Consider the following 22,859-nt stretch of genomic DNA (forward strand, 5'->3'; position numbering starts at 1 on the left):
ATATACACATCATCATCGTTTAACGTCCACTTTCCACTTTCAATGATGACAGGCAGAAAGACAGACAGACAGCATGGGGGGAAAAAGAAAATGAGGGGACGAGAGAAACAAAGATGTGATATTAAAATGGTAGTGCCACAGACCTCTCTTTGAAGATCTTCAATCTGCTGCTGTTGCATCTCAATGGTTCCTTGCAGACATTCATTTTCTTCTCTGAGAGACAAAGAGGAAGAAACCAAAAATTTATGCAAATGTGTGTTAATGTATGCAAATGAATGTAAATGTAAGCAAAAATACAACGATGTCAGTCTCAAATATCAAAATTGAAATTAAGAGAAAAATCTAGACACATACAAATATGTGTGTGTATGTGCATGACTATACACACACACATATCTATATAAACATAAATGTATGTGCGCATGTGTTTATACATATATATGTGTATTTATATATATATATATATATATATATATATATATATTACTTTCTCAGATGCAGCACAGAATTTTGTCAGTGAACAGGTCGCGGTCTCAAAGCGACGAAAATATTTTGACAAATTAAATTTAAATGTTGAAGTGAATCTAACGGATTTTGTGTGTTATTTTGAATGGCTTATAAACACCTTCCACGCTGCAATTGTATATATATATATATATATATATAGGAGTTCAAGACAGGTTGCCCCTGGGAGCTCCTCTATGCTGATGACCTTGCCCTAATTGCGGAGTCACTATCAGAACTAGAGGAGAAGTTTCAGGTGTGGAAGCAAGGTCTAGAATTGAAGGGCCTTAGAGTCAACCTAGCTAAAACCAAAATCCTAATAAGTAGGAAGGTAGATAAAACACAAACCCCTTCAGGTAGATGGCCCTGCTCAGTATGTAGAAAAGGAGTAGGTAGTAACTCTATAAGATGTACCCGGTGCAAGCTATGGACACATAAGAGGTGCAGCAACATCAAAGGCAGGTTAACTAGCAAGTTAGTTTTTGTTTGTGGCAGATGTTCAGGTGCAATAAAGACTGCAAACAAACAGGAAACAACTTCTATCTCATTCCAGGGTGAAAAACTAGAGGTAGTCGATAGCTTCCGCTATCTGGGCGACCAAGTTAGTAGTGGGGGTGGGTGCGCTGAAAGTGTAGCTGCTAGAATAAGAATAGCCTGGGCAAAGTTTAGAGAGCTCTTACCCCTGCTGGCGACAAAGGGACTCTCACTCAGAGTAAAAGGCAGACTGTATGACGCATGCGTACGAACAACCATGCTACATGGCAGTGAAACATGGGCTGTAACTGCTGAGGACATACGTAAGCTCGCAAGGAATGAAGCCAGTATGCTCCGTTGGATGTGTAATGTCAATGTGAATACCCGTCAGAGTGTAAGTATCTTGAGAGAAAAGCTGAACATTAGAAGCATCAGTTGTGGCGTGCAAGAGAGACGATTGCGCTGGTATGGACATGTGGTGAGAATGGAGGAGGATAGCTGCGTGAAAAAGTGCCACACCCTAACAGTTGAGGGAACCCGTGGAAGAGGTAGGCCCAGGAAGACCTGGGCTGAGGTGGTGAGGCAAGACCTTCGTACATTGGGCCTCACCGAGGCGATGACTACGGACCGAGACCTTTGGAAATGGGCTGTGCGTGAGAAGACCCGGCAAGCCAAGTAAGATCGTTGCCAGTGCCCCTGGACTGGTTCTTGTGCGGTTGGCACATGAGATGCACCATTTTGAGCGTGGCCGTTGCCAGTACCGCCTGACTGGCTCCTGTAGGATTTTCGAGCGAGATCGTTGCCAGTGCCCCTGGACTGGCTTGTGCGGGTGGCACATAAAAGACACCATTTCGAGCGTGGCCGTTTTCGTGCGGGTGACACGTAAAAGCACCCACTACACTCTCTGAGTGGTTGGCGTTAGGAAGGGCATCCAGCTGTAGAAACTCTGCCAAATCAGACTGGAGCCTGGTGTTACCATCCGGTTTCACCAGTCCTCAGTCAAATCGTCCAACCCATGCTAGCATGGAAAGCGGACGTTAAACGATGATGATGATGATATATATATATATATATATAGGTATGTATGTCTGTATGTATCTACCATAAGTTCCTATTAAGGCACAAGGCCAGCAATTTCAAGGGGTGTGTGAAGAAATTTAACCCCATCCCCAGTACTTTTACACACACATACACATATAAACACTCACACATACACACAAACATAATGAGTGTTTCCGAAGTATGTTCTACTCACTGAAGTTTACCCAATGCCTGCAAGTCCACTTCAGATGGACTATCTTCAGGTGATGATATCTTCATCTTGGTTCTGCAAGAGTAATAATAATAATAATAATAATGATGATGATGATGATGATGATGATGATGATGATGATGATGATGATAATAGTTTCAAATTTTGGCACAATGTAGGCAATTTTTCGGGGGGAGGAGACAAGTTGATTTCATCGACAAATCACCAATAATAGAACTCAGAAATCAATACGTTAATTAATTCACGAACTAAATGATTTACTGTACTTTGAGAGCTGAGGACCAATCACTCGACGATTCTTCAAAATACGCTGCTCTGGAGGCGGTTTGGGGAGACCCTAAAATAAAACAGAAAAAAAAAAATATATATATATATATATATATAAGAAACAAAATTACAATAAAATATAAATTTATAGAATATGTAAAGTTTATTTTCAAAGACTTGTAATAATTTATTTATTGCCCACAAGGGGCTAAACACAGAGGGGACAAACAAGGACAGACAAATGGATACCAGTGCGTAACTGGTACTTATTTAATTGACCCCCCCGAAAGGATGAAAGGCAAAGTTGACCTCGGCGGAATTTGAACTCTGAACATAACAGCAAACGAAATACCGCTAAGCATTTCGCCCGGCGTGCTAACGATTCTGCCAGCTCACCGCCAAAGACTTGTAAACAATGGAAAGAGATGAAGAGGAGGAGGAGCTATTAGAAGTAGGAAGTGCAAGAAGAAGGAGTCGTGTGCAACTTACGGTGTTAATGCGTGGTTGCACATGGTTGTAGGCTGTTGCTTGCTTGCTGGCGAGCAGCAAGTGCTGCTTTGTGATTCGCAACTGGGGTAAATAAATAACAAGAAAGATGTAAAATATATGTAAAGTCATAAGTAAAGTTACAATATTTATAGCCACAATATATAATCATAAACAAGGTCAGAAGAGACAGCGTATTTTCAGAGTACGCGTGGGGTAGCAAAGGCATATAGACAAGATGATATGGTAACGATAGGGTGTATTGCTTCCCTTCTGGCAGTCTGATACAATTCCCTGCTACCACCGTTCTTCCAGTCCTTCCAAGCCTGTTTCTTTTCCCTAATGGCCCTGTCAACAACATTGTTCCACTACCACGTTATTTTGGGTCGAGAGAGGACTTGGTACCATCCACAGATCTGGTCAGTGGCCCTCAGCAGGTTATCCCATAGAAACCTCCAGTTGTCTTCCACATATGTGTGTATGTATGTGCGTGTGTATATATATATATATATATAGATGGTTGCATGTGTGTATGTGTATATATATACTCACCTTCTCTTTGAGTTGTTTGTTTTGTTTCTCGTAGGCGTACATCTTGGTCTCCATGTCGTTGACCGTCTCCTGACTGACACTGCCGCCACTCACCGATGCCTTGCCTGGACATACGGAAGAAGAGGAGAAGGAAGAGGAGGAGGAATTAATAGAGACAGGCAGACAGACGAACAGACGGACCGACAGAGAGTAAAAAACAGACAGACTGAATGACCAATGGACAGACAAACGGACACACAGACCGACAGACAGAAAGAGAGGGAGAGAAAAGGAAGCAAGGAAGATAAAACAAGGGAAAGAAAGAAGATAAAGAAAAAGGACATTCCTCTCCCTCTCTCTTTCTCTTACCTTTTCCTTCGACAGCTGATTTTTTCCTGTCCATAACCAGTTGCATGACCTTTGTCCCAAGTCTGTAAAAGAAATAAAAATATATATATATATATATACATTTATGAATTTACATTATTTACATTTGACAGATATTTGTCCTCATCTTTCAGTTTCCGTCTACCAAATCCACTCACAAGGCTTTGGTCGGCCCAAGGCTATAGCAGAAGACACTTGCCCAAGGAGGAGAAGAAGAAGAAGAAGAAGGAGGAGGAGGAGGAGGTGTACCTTTTTAGCCGATCTTCCTGCTTGTGACAATGTTTCTTGAGGTAGATGTGGTCCTCGTAGAGCCTGAGGTAACGATCTTCCAGGTCGCCTCGATTCCATGATGATATCCCCTTTTTGTGTTGGTCTGCTTTCGGATCTGCTACTGTTGAGAGATTAAAAAAAAAATCATTCATATATATATACACACACACACACACATATATATATGTCAACATCCATTGACAAGGTTGCAAAAGCAATGAAAATTTTGGAAGAAAATAAAATATATACATAGATAAATGAGTGGAAATCAAACCAGTGAGTGTGTCAGATAATAAGGCATTAAGGCAATACGACCCTCCCCAGACACAACAAAATTTGCTTCAACACACAAATTCACATAAAGAAGCTTGCAAACCAGATACAAAAAGTATCTATATATCATCATCGTTTAACATCCGCTTTCCATGCTAGCATGGGTTGATATATATATATATATATGTATGTATGTATAGAGAGATAGATAGAGAGATGGATACACAGGGTGTTGAAAAAGTCTTTCCGCAGTAAGTATTTTATTGCAAAATAAATATTTTGTCAGATGGTATAAGACTACCAAAGAATATATTAGACTTTACAAGACTTTAAAAGAACTTTATAAGAGGTGTTGAAAGTGTCGTCCTTGGAAGGTGGACGTTAAACGATGATGATGATGATGATATATATAGAATGTGACTATTTTGTGAACTCACTTTTGACATCAAGAAAATGCTCCTTGGACACTGTCGTGTCACTGGTCTCTGTCATATTTTCCTCAATAATGGCTGGTGTCGAAGCTCAACAAGACAGACCCTGTAATATAGAATTACATAATTATATTGCACTGATAAGAATATATATATATATATATATTTCACTTTTTGAGGCAAGTGAAATCGAAACCGAACTAAATTCGACGACTGGCACCCATGCCAACGTCGTCTCCTTCATTGGACACGAAACTCAGCTTGCGAAGACTTATTGGGGCAAGCGAAAGCGAAATGGGATGGCACCTGTGCCCAGCGACGCCTTTCTGGCACTTGTGCCCGTGGCATGTGTAAGGACTATCGAGAGAGATCGTTACCAGTGCCCCTGGACTGGCTCTTGTGCGGGTGGCACATAAAAGACACCATTTCGAGCGTGGCCGTTTTCGTGCGGGTGACACGTAAAAGCACCCACTACACTCTCTGAGTGGTTGGCGTTAGGAAGGGCATCCAGCTGTAGAAACTCTGCCAAATTAGATTGGAGCCTGGTGTAGCCATCCGGTTGCACCAGTCCTCAGTCAAATCGTCCAACCCATGCTAGCATGGAAAGCGGACGTTAAACGATGATGATGATGATGATGATGATATATACATTTCTCAATGTTTCTTGATAGAAAGTAAAGCGTGAAAGTTTTCACACGATGAATATTCCGATATAAATATATATAGATATCTATATATTAACAGATCAAACTTTCACAAAGTACAAAGACACAGAAAATTAAAAGGGAGAGAGTCTGGAGTTACGGGTCCGATGGCTATTTCTGAGGAATCGGAGTAAGTTTGTTCTGTTAATATATAAATATCTATATATTATTAATACTTAAATATTCATCATCTGAGCATTTTCACTCTCCTCTTTCTCTCTGTTTACATGTATACATGTACATATATTGTATATATATATCAAATCCAAGCTTGTTTGTTTGTTTATTTGCATCGTTATCTCCATACCTGCTCACCTGGATTCCTCTTACAGCCACTCTTGACCCCCGCGGACTTAATCCCTGGTAAACATTTCGGAGTTTAACTACAAATCCTTTGATCGCTACAATGTTTTCTATATTAAACATCACTGGATCTCTCTCTCTCTCTACGTATACGCATATAGGTTTTACGTGATGAAAGCTGAAATTTCAGACTTTAGAAGAATTCTAAAAATTCTTTCCGGAAACAAATCTTGACACCTGAATCCAGGACATGTCCTGGAAAATACGGACATGTGATCACCCTTCTATATATATCATACACACACATATATACACCGTAAACTTCTTCTTCACACGGCAACCGCCATTGTAACTAAGGTAAACTAATAATCGCCAGCAACGAGAATCCGCATTCACAAACAAAATATCATTAATTGCAAAGGCAAATATGCATATAATAAGTAGATATAATAAACATACTGACAATTTACCATTTATAAGATCGTCATCCCGCTTGATGTATATATACTATTTAAGTGTATATGCAGAGAAAGAGAGGGAGTGAAGGAGTCCATAGTGATCACACTGTGACAAGTACTTGTTGACTGTTTATAGTTACATTGAAGAGTGTCTGGATGTAAGGGAGGTAATTATGTAAAATATGTATGTATGGATGTGGAGGCGCAATTGCCCAGGGGTTAGAGCAGCGGACTCGCGGTCATAGGGGCGCGGTTTCGATTCCTAGACCGGGCGTTGTGAGTGTTTATTGAAGCCGTCGTATGTATGTATATATATATATATATGTGTGTGTGTGTATATGTTTGTCCCCCCCACCCCCCAACATCGCTTTACAACCGATGCTGGTGTGTTTACGTCCCCGTAACTTAGCGGTTCGGCAAAAAGAGAGACCGATAGAATAAGTACTAGGCTTACAAAGAATAAGTCCTGGGGTTGATTTGCTAGACTAAAAGGCGGTGCTCCAGCATGGCCACAATCAAATGACTGAAACAAGTAAAAGAGAGAGAGAGAGAGAGAGAGAGAGTAAAGAGAGATATAGACCAGATTTGGCCAAGTTTCAACGCAGTGGGACTTGAACTCAGAACCATGTGGTTACCACACATTTATGACTGCGCCTATTTTACCCACACAGACGCGCGCGCGAGCACAATATATTTGTACGTAAAGCCGTTGTACTGGGTTCGAAACTGACACCAATAAACACTCACCAGCTTCGCGTTATTTTCTTAATTGCTTCGAAATTTGAAAAAGGCAAAGTTCTGGTTTCTTTGGTGTTGGTGTTTTGTAAAGTTTTTTAATATTTTCCTTCTGTAAATATATTTATATAATTTTTTCTTTATAATCTTTTTATTTTCAACTATATATACCTGGTGATCTTATGAAAATATTTTTTACTTTTTATCGAGATTTAATATTTCTGAAATCTTAATTACATTTACACACACATAATTACATGTGTGTGTGTACATATATATATATATATATATATACATATAAGCACGAACATTTATTTCGCATTTATGTATAATATTTAACATTCTTACTTTCATTTACGTATTTTCCTCGTGACATTTATGTGTAACCGATTACTTTTTTGTTCCTTTCGAATTTCATATATATCATTAATTTCATTTGTACTTCATAAACGTCTCTATATTCTTTCATATACAACTTACGTATCCCGTTGAACGTGTTATACACACACACACACACACCTTGCTTTCTTTTCTCAGTACAACAACGAACAATACAATATTCGTCTGCTAACGGTACTGAGTACTGTTAAGGAATCGGGAATTATAGCACGTTTTATTTCTTTTTCTGTTATCCATGCAACCGGAACATCAAACTGGGAACTAGTTGCATAAAGTCTTAAACAGAAATAACGCCTCAAAAAACGAACGATTTGAAATTCTCTGCTGTTATTGGCCATCGTTCTTCACCAAACCAATTTATAAATTGATAGACTCTTATCAACAGCGGAAAAAAACCACATTATCGACATCACCGTTAACGGTGACATGGATAAGTTGTAACTGAAGTACAGGAGTAAAAAAAAAAAAAAAATACGATATCGACATAAGTGATACAGCGACGATAACCTATAACTGAAACAGCATCGTCATCACCGCCACCGCCACCATCACCTTTGTCTTCACTGTATGTAATAGCCGCATTCGCCACACTTTGTAACGGCTCAAATACTAACGGAGCAGCGTACCTATAATTTATAACAAGAACAACAGAAGCTGGTTTTAAGAAAATATATATAAAATAAACTGTGACCATGTCTTTGAATGATGTTGATATTGATGAGATGTTTTTGCAGATGAGTGAGAAGTTGGGTTGGCTTCAGTTAGGTGATGTAGACTCTGCTATTCGTTCTTTGACAAAGAGACAAAAGCACAAGGAGAGTGCAAAGAAAGGCTCCACAGCGAAAGACATCAGCGCCTCTTCTAAGAACAGTATCACTGCCAACACTGCCGCCACCACGTCAAAGGTGAAGAAGTCTAAGCCTTCTACGAAGAAGCAGGGCGTTTCTGGGAAGTCTGATGTTAGATCCAATGGAGATTGCAATAACGGTGCCATTAAAGTTGGAAGTAACCACAAGGAAAACATGAAAGCAGATTTGTTGGACAAAACTGGTGCAAAAAGTCTTGGGAAAATTCATGTTGGTTTAGAATCGCAGCCAGAAAAGGACCTGTTCTTGGCAACGTCAACACTGGAGTTCCTCGACAGCCCGGACTTGGTTATGAGTAGTACTGGTTATAATGATATTGATGATGATGATGACAAAATAGGAAGGGACAAGAGAAGTTTGGTCACTTCTGTATTTTCCCAGCCACCTAAACCCGATTCACCATCCTGTCGGCACAGTGATGACTCAAATAGCAACAGCCTAAATAGCCCATTGAATTTGTTTGGTTCCGATGACTTCCCTTCGATGACTGGTATTTGCAAGAAGATCTCGTTTGTATTTGACGACTCGACCAGCGAAAGTTCTTTCAACGACAGCGATTCAGCTTCCGATACCTCGAACAATAGCTGCATCATTGAAAAAACTCCTTTGACAACAACAACAATTCAAACACCTCCCACGGTTGCTGAAACTGCAAAGATGTCAGAGATTCCTACCATGGATGATTGGGATGATATTTTTCAGTATTTTACTCCATCTCCTCCCGACCGTCAACTTCCGAAACTGGAAACCAAAATAGGCAAGAACGGCCTAAGTGGCGGTGGTGGTGATGATGGTGTGTTTAGAAAACCATCTGTATTTCCCGGCACCAATACTAATTCTTCAACTGGATCTAAATCCACTGTGACACGATTAAAGACTCCAGTTTCGGATAAAAGATCCACACCCGTGAACAATGTATTACCAAATGTTCCATGTGGCGGCAAAGTTCCTCAAACCTGTCCAACGCAGAGGTACTTACTCCAGCCAAGGCCTCCACATAAGACAAACAAACAGCGTGAGGCTGATGGTTACGCTTGTTTCTTGAAATCCTTGTCAGAAAATGCCGAAAACTTATCGTATGTTGATGAAGAAGCAAGGAAATTTGTAAAATACTTCAAGAAATTTCGAGTGCAGCTTGTTAAAAAGCTTTTCGTAATTTACAACGAAACCATCTTTGATAACCAGTTCCCAGCAGATTTACCGATTGTCTGGAACAAGCGTTTACTGACCACGGCTGGTCACTGCAAACTTAAGAAGAAAACTAACACTCTACGTAAAACCCAGGTGAGAACAGTTGAGGTTAACCTGGCGACCAAGGTGTGCGACACGGCTGAACGAGTTCGTGATACACTTATCCATGAACTGTGCCATGCTGCAGTCTGGTTATTCAACGGAAGTCAAGGAGGACATGGTGTGCTTTGGAAGTCTTGGGCGAGGCGAGCGAACCGACGCTATCCTTCGGCACTGGCCATTATCGAACGTTGCCACAGCTATAACATTGCAAAGAAGTACACGTACAAGTGCGTCCAATGTGGTTACAGCTTTGGCCGACACTCCAAGTCTCTGGATACGACAAAGAAGGTCTGCGGATACTGCCACGGCCGTTTTGAGTTGGTGACCGCTGCGGATTCCACCCGTGGTTCCAACAAAGGTGGCTCAGAGATGACGCCAGCACGCACCCCTAACAAGTTTGCCCTGTTTGTCAAAGAACACTATGGAACGGTGAAGAAATCAAGCTCATGTTCCCATAAGGATGTTATGAACATTCTTAGTCAGAAATTCAAAGAGGCCCGGATCAGTTGAACAAAATTGGAAATCTTGATGCTGAAGGTACAATGTGGTAAAAGCATCAATACACACACACACACATATATATATATATACACAAATGTAAATATGTATAATGTAAATCATCATCATCATCATCATAATCATCGTTTAACATCCGCTAGCATGGGTTGGACGATTTGACTGAGCACTGGTGAAACCAGATGGCAACACCAGGCTCCGATTTCGCTTTCGCTTTCCCCAATAAGTCTTCGCAAGCTGAGTTTCGTGTCCAATGAGGGAGACGACGTTGGCACAGGTGCCAGTCATCGAATTTAGTTCTGTTTCGATTTCGCTTGCCTCAACAATAAGTCTTCGCAAGCTGAGTTTCGTGTCCAATGAGGGAGACGACGTTGGCACGGGTGCCAGTCATCGAATTTAGTTCGGTTTCGATTTCGCTTGCCTCAACAACAAGTCTTCGCAAGTGGAGTTTAGTGTCCGACGTAGGAAAGGTACGCATAAGATTGCATGCAGTGTTTAAGGGCTCTACAACTCACTGGAAAAGAGGGGACAGAAAGGAATACGTTGGCTAAAGAAAGACGACAATAAAGGGAAGAAATACATGGAAAGTATATGGAAGGAAACAGAAAAAAAAGACAGAAAAGTGAACAGTAAAAGTGACATAAAGCAATAAGGTTGCATGGGAATATGAAGAGTTTAGAAGCATGGAATTTTACAAGGATCTTTTTTTTTTTTTCTCACATGGAAAAAACTTTAATGCAACAGAATAATTTTATATATATATATATATAATGTATATTTTAATATTACATTTCTGCATTGTGATGCTAATAACCTGTCATTTAGAACTCAATAACATACTTCAGTCTTTGGAGCTCTGATGAAGCTGCAAGGATGATAGTCAGGCACTCAACTACGAGCGCATTGTACCTCACAGCAGAAACAGCTGTAAGCTAATGAAGTTCATAACATAATTATTTATTCCATTGTCATCCCACTTTCTTATATACATACATACATACATATATATATATATATATATATATATATATATATATACATACACACACACAAGAACATTTTGTACTTTTGACCCAACTGTATTTAGTGCTTATTTTTTTCTGATGTTGAGAGTTTGTGTATAAACAACCACACTACCTCCATTTTTTTCATTCACAAGTCAATTATTTTATTGAATTTTTGTTTGTTTGTTTGTTTGTTTTTTTTAATCTTCTAAAAGAACAGGAAGATATTTCATAAATAATCAAAAGGGCCTTTTAAATTTATATCATCACATGACACTTCACGAACCAAATGTTCTCAGTTACTTTTGGGTACCCCTTTGTACATATACATACATATATATATATATATATATATATATATATATATATATATATATACACACAATGTGTATTCCTATATATTTATATAGACATGTATAAAACATATTTTTGTATTGTATAAACATGTAAAATAAATGAGAATTATTAAAAACATTTAAACTACTGAAAAATTTGAGGTTTTTTTGCTTTTTCATCATTAATGTAAGTGACCTAACGGTTCAAGAATTACACTCATCATGAGATTGTGGTTTCAATTCCTGCACTGGGTGTTGTATTCCTGAGCAAGGGCAAAATACTTCATGTTGCTCCAGCTTTTCAATAAATGAACAATATTGGGTTAAAAACCCATTGGAGAGAAGAAGTCAAAGGCTGACCTCCTGGGGCTCAAACTCACTGCAGCTTGTTAAGAAACTTTTTACAATATACAATGAAACCATCTTTGATAACCTGTGTGTGTGTGTGTGGTTACTGATGTGAATCAGTGCGTCCAGTTTTGTTCCTTCACGCCTAAACAGTAAACCCTATACATTTGATAAACAGGGACAAATAAAAATAAAAGAAAAAGTACCAGACAGAAATAACTAGTAAGGGGTCAATATGACGAACCAAAAACCTTTCAAAGTGGTGCCCCAGAATGGCCATGGTCCAACAAATGAAAGACTGAAAGGATGAGAAAACTCTTATCAAACGTCTACACTATGATAATTTCCATAAGCCTTTAAGTTCACCATTCTCAATAGAGTCCCTAATTGCTTGCCTGGCCCCAGTTCATACGTGTGAGGGAATTTTGCTGCCGACTTGTCCCTTGAATACAGGACATGCAAGATCTGCTCCCATTTGACAGCAGATGTGAGATGTTTTCTCAAAAGTTTCTTCATCCCTTTCGGAGAATTCAGGTACATTTTGGCCTTGACGTTGGAATAAACTGGGAATAGCGGTTCTCTGATCTCCAAATTCTTCAGGGCTTCAGCAAACGATGGCACAGACGGTTCCATGATAGGGGTGTGGAAAGCCCCACTGACCGGAAGTCTCTTCGTACGACGAATTCCAAAATCCTTCATGTTGTTTTCAATAAAGCTCAGTGCCTTAAATGGAGAAGAAAATTTTGAAGAATTAGAAAAAAAAATTTTTTTTTTTTCATTTTGTCATGTCTAAGGAGAGTCATTATACCAATATAATTAACACACACACTGGTTCAATTCCACTCCTCTTCTTTATTATTAGTCAATTGGTAAAATATCCAACTAACTAATTTGTTTTGTTTGTCAAAACTCTTTCATTGCTACTTACAATCTCTTCAATCACTACCATGTTTTCCAAAATAAATCAGAAATAAAATTACATTCTGCTAAGCATTAAATATTGTAGGAGCAGCTGTGTTTGTGTGGTAACAAGCTTATTTCTAAACTATATGGTCTTGGGTTCGGTCCCACTGCACAGCACCTTGAGCAAGTGCCTTCTACTATAGCAGTGGTTTTTAACAGAGATTTTCGAGCGAGTTCGTTGCCAGTGCCCCTGGACTGGCTCTTGTGCGGGTGGCACATAAAAGACACCATTTTGAGCGTGGCCGTTGCCAGTACTGCCTGACTAGCTTTGTGCGGGTGACATGTAAAAGCACCCACTACACTTTCTGAGTGGTTGGCGTTAGGAAGGGTATCCAGCTGTAGAAACTCTGCCAAATCAGATTGGAGCCTGGTGCAGCCATCCGGTTTCACCAGTCCTCAGTCAAATCGTCCAACCCATGCTAGCATGGAAAGCGGACGTTAAACGATGATGATGATGATGATAATGATGTTTATGACGATGAGGATCACAATGGAGGTGGACTATGATGACAATGATGATGATGACGATGATTTCTCAACACAGACCTACCCTCTAAGGCCACAGATTTCAGGGCTTGGCACAGAGATAATCAAATCAAACGTCTTTTTTTTTTTTTGTCTTTATTGGCTGTTTTTGGCAATGATGACAATCCAACGAGATTTAATTAAACACTGACCATAACAGGGTTACCACGGACAATGATGACGGCTATGATGACAATGATGACGGCTACAACAACAACAAGAAGAATACTCACCATATCATGGCCAGCAATGACTTTGCAGTCTGGATAGAGGTAATTAGCAATCTGGCACACGGGCCCGTGGAGGTCGTATTTCTGCTTGCAAACTTCCTTAGCGACCTGCATGGCAAGGCCCAGCTTGGATCTGTGTGTACAGAATACAGACATCATCCCACTGGGAGTCTCTTCTGAAGCCGCCTGCATGCCTTCAGCACGGACTTTGATTAGTTTTACAGCTAGTAAGAAAGAGGCAGAGAGAGATTATGGTGTTGTTATAGTTAAAACATATACGTGTGTGTGTGTGTGCATGTCTTTCTGCCTGTGTTTATCCTCTACAACTGGTTGACAACCGGTGTTGGTGACTTTACACCCTTGTAACTTAGTGGTTTGGCAAAAGAGACCAATAGAATAAATAACAGGCTTAAAAAAAGAAGAAATAAGTACAGGAGTTGATTCATCTGACTAAAAATTCCTCAAGGCAGTGCCCCAGCATGGTCACAATCTAATGACTGAAACAAGTAGAAGATAAAAGATGGGCTTCCATACAGTTTCCATCAACCAAATTTTCCTCATAAGGCATTGGTTACCCCAAGATTACAACAGAAGACATGCACTGGGATTGAACCTAAAACCTGCTGGTTGGGAAGTAAACATTTTAACCATACACCCATGCTCACAACATTTACATTTTACATGTTTCAATCATTCACATGCAGCCATGCTGGAGCACTCGCATTAAAGGTTTTAGCCAAACTGACACCAGGACCCCTTTTGTTTTGTGTTTAAGTCTGGTTCTTATTCTATTCGTCTCCTTGCTGAACTGCAAAGTTACGGGTCATAAACAAACCGACATTGGTTGTCAAGTGGCAGCAGGGAATACACACACACACACACACACACACACACACACACAACAGGCTTCTACACAGTTTCTACTAACCAAATTCATTCATAAGGTACTGGTTGGCCAGAGGCTATAGAAGAAGGCATTTGCCCAAGGAGACACACAGAGGGACTGAAGCACATGGTTGCAAAGCAAGATTCTTAATCTCACAGCCATACTTGCATCGAAATAATTAATAAATAAATTAAAAAAACACAGCAAAAAGCATACTGGAACACCCCCCCCAAAAAAAAACAACCCATCCCTCACAGGATTTGAACCCCTGCCCACTAGGTTGGCTCAATTATTGCCTTATTCCTCTCATCATAAAAACGTAAAATGTCTTACCATCTTCAAAATCTAAAACTCCAGCAAAGACCAGGGCAGAGAATTCCCCAACACTAAATCCAGCGGTTGATATACATTTCTCAATTACCTGAAAAATATTTAGAGATATATTTACTTTTATTATCTCCTAATATAATAATGAGTGTAACGTTTTTATATATTTGTGTGTATATATATATATATATATAGGAGAATTCATGAAAAACACAACAGACAAATATATATATATTTGCCAGTACCGCCTGACTGGCCTTCGTGCCGGTGGCACGTAAAAGCACCCACTACACTCTCGGAGTGGTTGGCGTTAGGTAGGAAGGGCATCCAGCTGTAGAAACTCTGCCAAATCAGATTGGAGCCTGGTGTAGCCATCTGCTTTCCGCAGTCTTCAGTCAAATCGTCCAACCCATGCTAGCATGGAAAGCGGACGTTAAACAATGATGATGATGATAGGAGATTCACGAAAAAACAACAAATATATATATTTCATCATCATCATCATCATCGTTTAACGTCCGCTTTCCATGCTAGCATGGGTTGGACGATTTGACTGAGGACTGGTGAAACCAGATGGCTACACCAGGCTCCAATCTGATTTGGCAGAGTTTCTACAGCTGGATGCCCTTCCTAACGCCAACCACTCCGAGAGTGTAGTGGGTGCTTTTAAGTGTCACCCGTACGAAGGCCAGTCAGGCGGTACTGGCAACAGCCACGCTCGAAATGGTGTCTTTTATGTGCCACCCGCACAGGAGCCAGTCCAGGGGCACCGGCAACGATCTATCTATATATATATGTGTGTGTGTGTGTGTATTTGTCCAAAATCAAGCAGTAGGAGTGAATGGTGAAAAGAGAGGAGAGAAAATAGTAATTCAGTGAAGGAGAAGTATTGCTCCAGCATGGCCACAGTCAAATGTCTGAAACAAATAAAAGACTCTAACGAAAGAAAAAAAGGAAACAAAAAGAAAAAAAAATGGATTTTGCCTACAAACCTTTGGGTTTTCTTCCTGCAACCATTCGACTGCAGCCAACGAAGTGACCATCACTGCTGGTTGGCAAACAACAGTTCGGTCGAGTTCCGACTGGGGTCCTTCCAGACACAGTTTAAGCAGATCGTAACCAAGTATCGAACTCGCTATTTCGTACATCTCTCTGCACCGCTGATGGCCATCGATGAGCTTTTTACCCATGCCTACAAACTGGCTACCTTGACCGGGAAACAACAGAATGGTCGTGGTCTCGGGGTCGATAGACGGACGGACAGCAAAGCGTTCCTGGCTCTGGTACCATTTCCTGTATTCTTCGTTATCGGATGGAAACTCAGGTTGTTCGGCCACGTTTGGTTCACCACCAGGCATGTGTGAGATCGCATTGGGGTTAGTCTTCAGGAATTCTTGCAAGGCGCTGTCCATCTTATTCGAACCTTCCAATGACGGACTATGGCCATGTTGCTCCGTCTTCTCTTTGTTTGTTGTTGTTTTGCTGTCTTTGACAAAATCAAGGAAATATTTCTCACTCTGCAGCATCGCTTTCTTCTTGAATTTTTCTCCAATCTTCTCTTGACGCTTCTGTTTCCTGCTAGAGACATACTGTGATGCCGGTGGCGATGTTTCTGACAGTGGCGGTGGTTCTACCAATGACGATGATGGTGATGCCGAATCATCAGCTTTAAGTTCCACATTTTTATCCTCGGCACTCTTGTCGCCATGGTAACCGTCTCGTCTCCCGTCTTCTGTGTAAAACCGGTTAGAGCCTGTTGTTTTCTTGAGAACACGGAGCCAAGTTCGATCCCGTGGTGACACCAGATGTGAAAATATACCACGGACAGCCATTGAGGATCTACAGAAGATTTAAAAAGTAGTTTTAGTAGTAGTAGTAGTAGTAGCAGATGTGATATAACAGTGGTAAATATAGTAGCAGTGAAATTAGTTGTAGTAACAATAGTAGTAGTGGTGGTAGCAACAGTAATTTTTTTAATGAAATCTACCGAAGGCCATATTTTACACAGGAGGGATAAACATCGACAAAATCACACAAACAAACATTTGATATTTTATCTATATTATTACACAAGGTATACCAGAAACATGTATGTAGATCACATACTACACTGGCACCAAAGTTTCTATAAAATTAGTTTTTAAACATGGAATGGCCGTGGAGGTCCACCAGAATAAAATAACTAAATACCTTGCGGTATTTTAGTTATTCACCTTCATGCTATGTGTTCAAATTCCGCTGTGATCGACTTCCGTCCTTTCGAAGTTTGGTAAAATAACGAACCAGCTGAACAATGGAATCGATAAAATAAAATAACAGTTGAGCAATGGGGGTAGTGACCATCGACTAAAACCTCTCTCCGAAAATTCTAAGCTTTTGCGCCTATGTTTGAAACCATAATTAATAATAAAGACGACAGGGAATATAAAATCAGACAAGGTAGAATAGAATGGAAATAACATAAAAACTTGCCAAACGTCTTCGATTTAATCCCGAAGATATGGTTTTGTTGTTGTATGACCTTCAGAGGGAATAAACATTCAAGGCTCCGTCGTATGAAGGAAAACAACACAAGACAATAGGAAGCACGTGGAAGGAGGCATATTAGAGTTATCTCTCCCTAGATACATCGTCCTGGCAGAATCTTTAGCGCACTGGCTGAAATACCTAAACCGTCTTTACGTTCTGGGTTCAAGTTCTGCCGAGGTAGACTCTGCCTTTCATCCTTTCAGGGTGGATGAAATAAGTACCAGTTGAGTACTGGGGGGTCGATCTAATAGACTTTTTCCCCCGCCTCCCTCAAAATTTCAGGTCTTGTGTCTATTGTAGAAAGAATATTTATACTAAGCAGAATGGGGTTCGAATCTAGCTAGAGTGTCATCCCATGGGGTTCGGCAATTAAGAGAAGTAAATAGTGAGCTGGCAGAACAAAATACTTAGTGGCATTTCGTAGTTCAAATTCCGCCGAGGTCGACTTAACCTTTCATCCTTTTAGGGTCGATAAATTAAGTACCAGTGAAGAATCACTGGGGTCGAAAAGTAAATAGACCCCATCATTTTTAAGACACTTGCTCGAGGTGCCGTGTACAGACATTTTCGCTTTTTATATATACATATACGTATATATCCTTTGTTGTATTTAGTATCATAACCCTACAAGGTGGTGATCTAGCATGGCCAGAGTGCAATCATTAGAATAAATAAAGGATATGAAAAAAAAAAAGGAAAAAATCTGAAAGTATAAAAAAATTCACATGGCAGCGGTGGGATTCGAACCCACGCCTCCGAAGAGACTGGTGCCTTAAACCAGCGCCTTAGACCGCTCGGCCACGCTACCAGATGAAGTCAGCTGCCACAAATAACCGTACATATTAGCAAGATGTTTGGTTGATGAAACTGACATTGCGCCTGCGCACAGAGGCACACGTGCGCGCCCGCGCATATAGCAACAAACACTCAAGCGCGGTGGGAAGGCCTGTATGTGTTTATTCAATATGCTAGAAATGGCAGTCAAATCTTTTATCAACCCACATTCCTGCTGTCTTGAAAATATATATATATAGGTAATCGTCAAGTTTAGGGAGGTAAAGAAATAATAATAATTATTATTATAATATTTAACAATTAATATTTGTAGCCATTTTAACATGGCTGTCCATTTGAGCAGACTCCACTGCGATTTTTTTAACCCCCCCAAGAGGACATCTCTCGCTGGTTAATGATGTACAGCTGCATCCGATGAAATTGCGATTAGGGGAGGGAACACCCATGCTGGGCAAAATGCTTAGCAGTGTTTCGATTGCCGCTGTTTTGAGTTCAAATTCCGCCAAGGTTGATTTTGCCTTTCATCCTTCCGGCCTCGATAAATTAAGTACCAGTTATGCACTGAGATTGAGGTGATCGACCTAACCCTAACCCTCCCCCAAAATTCCTGGCCCTGTGCCTTATAGTAAAAAGGATTATTATTGAGTGAGAGAGCAGTGCATGCCATCAAAGTGACACTGGGGTACAAATATACGAAGCCCAGTATACCCATCATGACCACCCGTCTGATAAGGGTACACCAGGCACATGCATCACAACCATATGTGCACAACATAGTGGTCTCATATCAAGATAAACTGCGCATAACCTTGCAGGTGGGCCCAGTTAGAATTTTCTTCAGGTCGAGTAGCCCATCCCGCTCAAAAGGTCCCCGAATAAGGATTGATTAAGGATGTTGAGCAAAACATCTATGTTTCCAAAGGTGAATTATCCAAACCCCTAAGAATTCCTTTCAACACATGGCTATGATGCTCCCCCACTACTTCTGTTCGTGATCAGGGATGCACATATCGTCAGCCGCTCAGGGACATGCCCAATTGTTATTATTGTTATTATCTTTATCTGAAACCCCAATTTTTTTTCATCAAGGTGAGCAATGGCTCAAGAAGTGGAACTGGAGGAGTTTCGATCTCAATGGAGGAACGAGCTGGGGTCTCAGAATGTCTCCACGGCACATCCAAAGAAGATCCCTAAAAAAGATATGCCACCAGGTAATGTCACTATTATTTATACATTTCTATGTTTGTAAAAAAAAAAAAAATGCGTTTGTGTGTGTGTGTGTGTGTCTTTGTTTTTATTTTTTAGATTTGATTTTTTTTTTGTTTCATCTTTTCTATGTATCTCCACCTTCACGCCACCACCTCCAGACCCTTTAGATCCCGACGAACAACAGGTGTCATGGAGCAAATTAGGAGGCAGCCAAAAAATCGAGGGTCACGCAGCGTCGCTCCTATTGCAGGTGACAGAAAACGTGAACGATGTTGTGTACCAGCCGTTTGTTATAGTGGGGCAACTTCTCAAGGAAGGCTCTTGTCCAAACTCAAACACGAAAGCAGATAAAACAGATTTAGACAGACGGACATCGGACAACACATCGAGATCTTCGAAACGGTCATACTTTGATTCCGTGTTGGAGAGCAACGAGGAAACTCAAGGAAGAGAGAAGAAGAAGAAGAAGAGGAAGACAGCAAGCTGTGATGACGGGAAAAGGAGAGAAAGCTTCATTGATTATCTCGTTGCAGATTTGGTGAGTCTAATGCTTTGCTGTTTTATTATTTCTGACATAAGGTGTGTGTATGTATTCATATATATATATATATATATATATATATATATATATATATATAGGTGCAAGAGTGGCTGTGTGGTAAGTAGCTTGTTACCAACCACATGGTTCGAGTGCCAATCAGGCGGTACTGTCATCTGCCACATCAGCAATTTTGATTTTGATTTCACTTGCCTCGACACGTCTTTGCTAGCAAAGTTTATTGTCCAATGAATGAGAGGTACTCATAAGTGGGCTGGTTACACCCACTAGCATATATGTATGTTTGTATGCATATATTTGTGCATCTGTTTGTCCCTCCACCATTGCTTGACAACTGATGTTGGTGTGTTTACATCCCTGTAACCTCACAGTTTGGCAAAAGAGATTGATAGAATATGCACTAGGCTTATGAAGAATAAGTCCTGGGGTCGATTTGTTCGCCTGGAGGTGGTGCTCCAGCATGGCCATAGTTAAATGACTGAAACAAGTAAAAAAGTAAAAGAATATGTCATTGTATTAATTAAGTAACCAATCTAAAAAATTTCTACTTTGAAAATTTAATTACCAGAATGAAATCAACGAAATCCCTTTCTTTGAAATATCCTTGGCTCGAGAATTGGCCCTTAAGATCTTCCAGTATCTAGATTTGAAAGATTTGTGTCGGTGTGCGCAGGTAAGTAGTGTCACTTTTTGTCCTCCTTTTTTTTATGTGTATATTTGTGTGTGTGTGTGTGTGTGTGTGTGCATCTTGGCCGAGATGAGCAATTATCACACGACAATGGGTCACCTTATATTTACATCAACTGACTAATGCTGCATGATATTTGTAAATAAGTGTGACTAATGCTGTAATAATTTGTCTTTTTTTAATCAAAATTCAAAAAAACACACTTTCTTGTTCAGGTGAGCAAAAGTTGGCAAAGTCTATCTGAGGATAACTGGCTGTGGTACAATGTCCACTGTCAAAGAGGAAAGAGCAAGGCACCATTGATGACCGAAGAGGACTGCTGGAAATCAGTGGTAAAAGAAGAACACCAACGACACAAGGCACTCTTGAATAACTGGAAGGTAGAGTAATAATAATAATATTCTTTTCGACTCTAGGAACAAGGCCCGACATTTTGAGGAGGGTGGGGGGGGGCAGTCGATAGATCGATCCCCAGTACGCAACTGGTACTTGATTTATCGACCCCCGAAAGGATGTAAGGCAAAGTCGACCTTGGTGGAATTTGAACTCAGAACGTAACGACAGATGGAATTCCTGCTAAGCATTTCGTCCGGCATGGTAACGATTCTGCCAGCTCACCGCCTTTCCTGGGCCCAGGAAAACTTTACGCTAAACATTAAAAAAAATGTATTGCGGAGATGTACTTGCATAGCAAGGGACCTGGTCTGAGATGATCGTGTGCTGGAACGAAAACAATTGCAGCATGGAAGGTGTTTATAAGCCATTTAAAATAACACACAAAATCCGTCAGATTCACTTAAAGATTTAAATTTTATTTGTTAAAATATTTTCGTCGCTTTGAGACCGCGACCTGTTCACTGACAAAATTCCGTGCTAGCAGATTAATTGTCAACTTTCCCTATTTCAGGTGCGACTCGGTAGAGTGAGGTCGTTGCTCTATGTCCAAGCAGGTGTCCTCTCCGCAGCATCTTTCCATAAAGACACAGTTGTTGCTGGGTAAGGAATGTGAAAGAGTGCTTTTTTTAATCTCTTTTTTTTTTTATTTGTTGTTCTTTCTGTTTAACCCTGGCCCAATCCTTGAACCAGCAGACCTATGAAGAAAAGCATTTATAAACACAGCGCAGGAGTGGCTGTGTGGTAAGTAGCTTGCTAACCAACCACATGGTTCCGGGTTCAGTCCCACTGTGTGGCACCTTGGGCAAGTGTCTTCCACTATAGCCTTGGGCCGACCAAAGCCCTGTGAGTGGATTTGGTAGACAGAAACTGAAAGAAGCCCGTCGTATATATGTATACATATATATATGTGTGTGTATATGTTTGTGTGTCTGTGTTTCTCCCCTAACATCGTTTGATAACTGATGCTGGTGTGTTCACGTCCCGTAACTTAGCGGTTCGGCAGATGAGACCGATAGAATACGTACTAGGCTTACAAAGAATAAGTCCTGGTATCTTACGATACCAGTGGTTGGCGTTAGAAAGGGCATCCAGCTGTAGAAACTCTGGTAGATCAGATTGCAGCCTGGTGCAGCCATCTGGTTTCACCAGTCCTCAGTCAAATCGTCCAACCCATACTAGCATGGAAAGCGGACATTAATATATATATATATATATATATATATATATACAATAGAAATCTTTCAGTTTCTGTCTACCAAATCCACTCACAAGGCTTTGGTTGGCCCTAGGCTATAGTAGAAGACACTTGTCCAAGGTGCCATGCAGTGGGACTGAACCCAGAATCATGTGGTTGGAAAGCAAGCTTCTTACCACACAACCATACCTACACACACACACACACACATACACTCTCTCTCTCTCTCACACATCACTAATGTGACCCTTGTAATGTTCCATCCATCTATTCCAGATACACCAATGGTCAAGTGAAGCTGCACAATTTAGACAATGGTGATGTCTGTGTGTTTCAACCGTCGGACATGTCACTCCAGCTGGACAACACTTGCGAGGAGGGGACAGTGGCTAATGATATCACTCTGGTGGACACTACGGACACACTGACTGTGGCGGTCTTTAAACACGGTGAGTTGCTTGGAATGGTGATGGTGGTAGTAGTACTAGTGGTGGTGGATGTCGTGGTAGTGGTGGTAGTGGTGTTATTGGCAGAATATGTGTGTGTGTATCTTTAATCTTTTACTTGTTTCAATCAGTTAGACTGAAACAAATAAAAGAATATATATATACATACATACACACACACACACACACACACACACAAATATATGTATGTGTATATATGTGAATTTATATATTTTATATGTGTATGTGTGCAG

The 22,859-nt window shown here is 40.5% G+C and overlaps 4 protein-coding genes and 1 non-coding gene across 11 annotated transcripts in view; 2 read left to right on the plus strand and 3 right to left on the minus strand.

The window, feature by feature from the left end:
• The window catches only part of LOC106878987 (protein fantom), a 27,576-nt gene extending 21,055 nt beyond the window's left edge, over positions 1-6,521 (minus strand). The window contains exons 1-9 of one of the 5 annotated variants that reach the window (XM_089345942.1): positions 6,374-6,521; positions 4,903-5,002; positions 4,172-4,313; positions 3,905-3,966; positions 3,557-3,660; positions 3,008-3,088; positions 2,518-2,588; positions 2,234-2,305; positions 144-213 (exon numbers count right to left, since the gene is read on the minus strand). In XM_089345942.1, coding sequence (XP_089202068.1) covers positions 144-213; positions 2,234-2,305; positions 2,518-2,588; positions 3,008-3,088; positions 3,557-3,660; positions 3,905-3,966; positions 4,172-4,313; positions 4,903-4,957 — 657 coding nt within the window. In that variant the 5' untranslated portion in view covers positions 4,958-5,002; positions 6,374-6,521. Of the gene's footprint in view, positions 1-143; positions 214-2,233; positions 2,306-2,517; positions 2,589-3,007; positions 3,089-3,556; positions 3,661-3,904; positions 3,967-4,171; positions 4,314-4,902; positions 5,003-5,915; positions 6,279-6,366 lie in introns of those variants that run through there. The other 4 variants (XM_089345943.1, XM_089345946.1, XM_089345947.1 and 1 more) reach the window with 4 other exon arrangements.
• A 1,531-nt stretch (positions 6,522-8,052) lies between these two features.
• On the plus strand, positions 8,053-10,777 carry LOC106879010 (uncharacterized). The gene has a single exon (XM_014928407.3). It carries the CDS (start codon positions 8,188-8,190, stop codon positions 10,162-10,164), a length of 1,977 nt encoding a protein of 658 aa, XP_014783893.1. The 5' UTR covers positions 8,053-8,187; the 3' UTR covers positions 10,165-10,777.
• An 823-nt stretch (positions 10,778-11,600) lies between these two features.
• On the minus strand, positions 11,601-18,186 carry LOC106879014 (malonyl-CoA-acyl carrier protein transacylase, mitochondrial). 3 transcript variants are annotated; one of them, XM_014928419.3, is made up of 5 exons: positions 17,261-18,186; positions 15,781-16,627; positions 14,795-14,882; positions 13,579-13,799; positions 11,601-12,580 (listed from the first exon to the last, which is right to left on the minus strand). In XM_014928419.3, exons 2-5 carry the CDS (start codon positions 16,618-16,620, stop codon positions 12,179-12,181), a joined length of 1,551 nt encoding a protein of 516 aa, XP_014783905.2. In that variant the 5' UTR covers positions 16,621-16,627; positions 17,261-18,186; the 3' UTR covers positions 11,601-12,178. The 3 variants fall into 3 exon arrangements, with proteins under 3 accessions (XP_014783905.2, XP_089202076.1, XP_014783913.2); XM_089345950.1 differs by having other exon boundaries at positions 11,987-12,580; positions 18,043-18,164; XM_014928427.3 differs by lacking the exon at positions 17,261-18,186 and adding an exon at positions 17,002-17,141 and having other exon boundaries at positions 11,987-12,580.
• On the minus strand, positions 18,044-18,125 carry Trnal-aag (transfer RNA leucine (anticodon AAG)). The gene has a single exon. It is a non-coding gene; the product is annotated as a tRNA-Leu (tRNA).
• Positions 18,187-18,210: 24 nt separating the features above from the next.
• Positions 18,211-22,859, plus strand: part of LOC106871056 (F-box/WD repeat-containing protein 8) — a 9,264-nt gene continuing 4,615 nt past the window's right edge. Inside the window, exons 1-7 of the mRNA XM_089345948.1 lie at positions 18,211-18,372; positions 19,202-19,323; positions 19,480-19,859; positions 20,449-20,553; positions 20,784-20,948; positions 21,476-21,564; positions 22,436-22,608. Of these exons, the coding sequence (XP_089202074.1) occupies positions 19,209-19,323; positions 19,480-19,859; positions 20,449-20,553; positions 20,784-20,948; positions 21,476-21,564; positions 22,436-22,608 (1,027 nt within the window). The 5' untranslated portion in view covers positions 18,211-18,372; positions 19,202-19,208. The remainder of the gene's footprint in view (positions 18,373-19,201; positions 19,324-19,479; positions 19,860-20,448; positions 20,554-20,783; positions 20,949-21,475; positions 21,565-22,435; positions 22,609-22,859) is intronic.

The sequence above is a fragment of the Octopus bimaculoides genome, chromosome 30, assembly GCF_046866305.1.
Source record: "Octopus bimaculoides isolate indiv1 chromosome 30, ASM4686630v1, whole genome shotgun sequence".
Classification (NCBI taxonomy): domain Eukaryota; kingdom Metazoa; phylum Mollusca; class Cephalopoda; order Octopoda; family Octopodidae; genus Octopus; species Octopus bimaculoides.

What these genes read in the sequence shown, in the direction of transcription:
- LOC106879010 (XM_014928407.3), top strand. Translation starts at nt 8,188, where the DNA reads ATGTCTTTGAATGATGTTGATATTGATGAGATGTTTTTGCAGATGAGT.
- LOC106879014 (XM_014928419.3), bottom strand. Translation starts at nt 16,620, where the DNA reads ATGGCTGTCCGTGGTATATTTTCACATCTGGTGTCACCACGGGATCGA. An exon ending in TGCAGGAAGAAAACCCAAAG is followed by an intron (nt 14,883 to 15,780) that starts GTTTGTAGGCAA and finishes AATATTTTTCAG; the next exon opens with GTAATTGAGAAATGTATATC. An exon ending in AGTTTTAGATTTTGAAGATG is followed by an intron (nt 13,800 to 14,794) that starts GTAAGACATTTT and finishes CTTTCTTACTAG; the next exon opens with CTGTAAAACTAATCAAAGTC.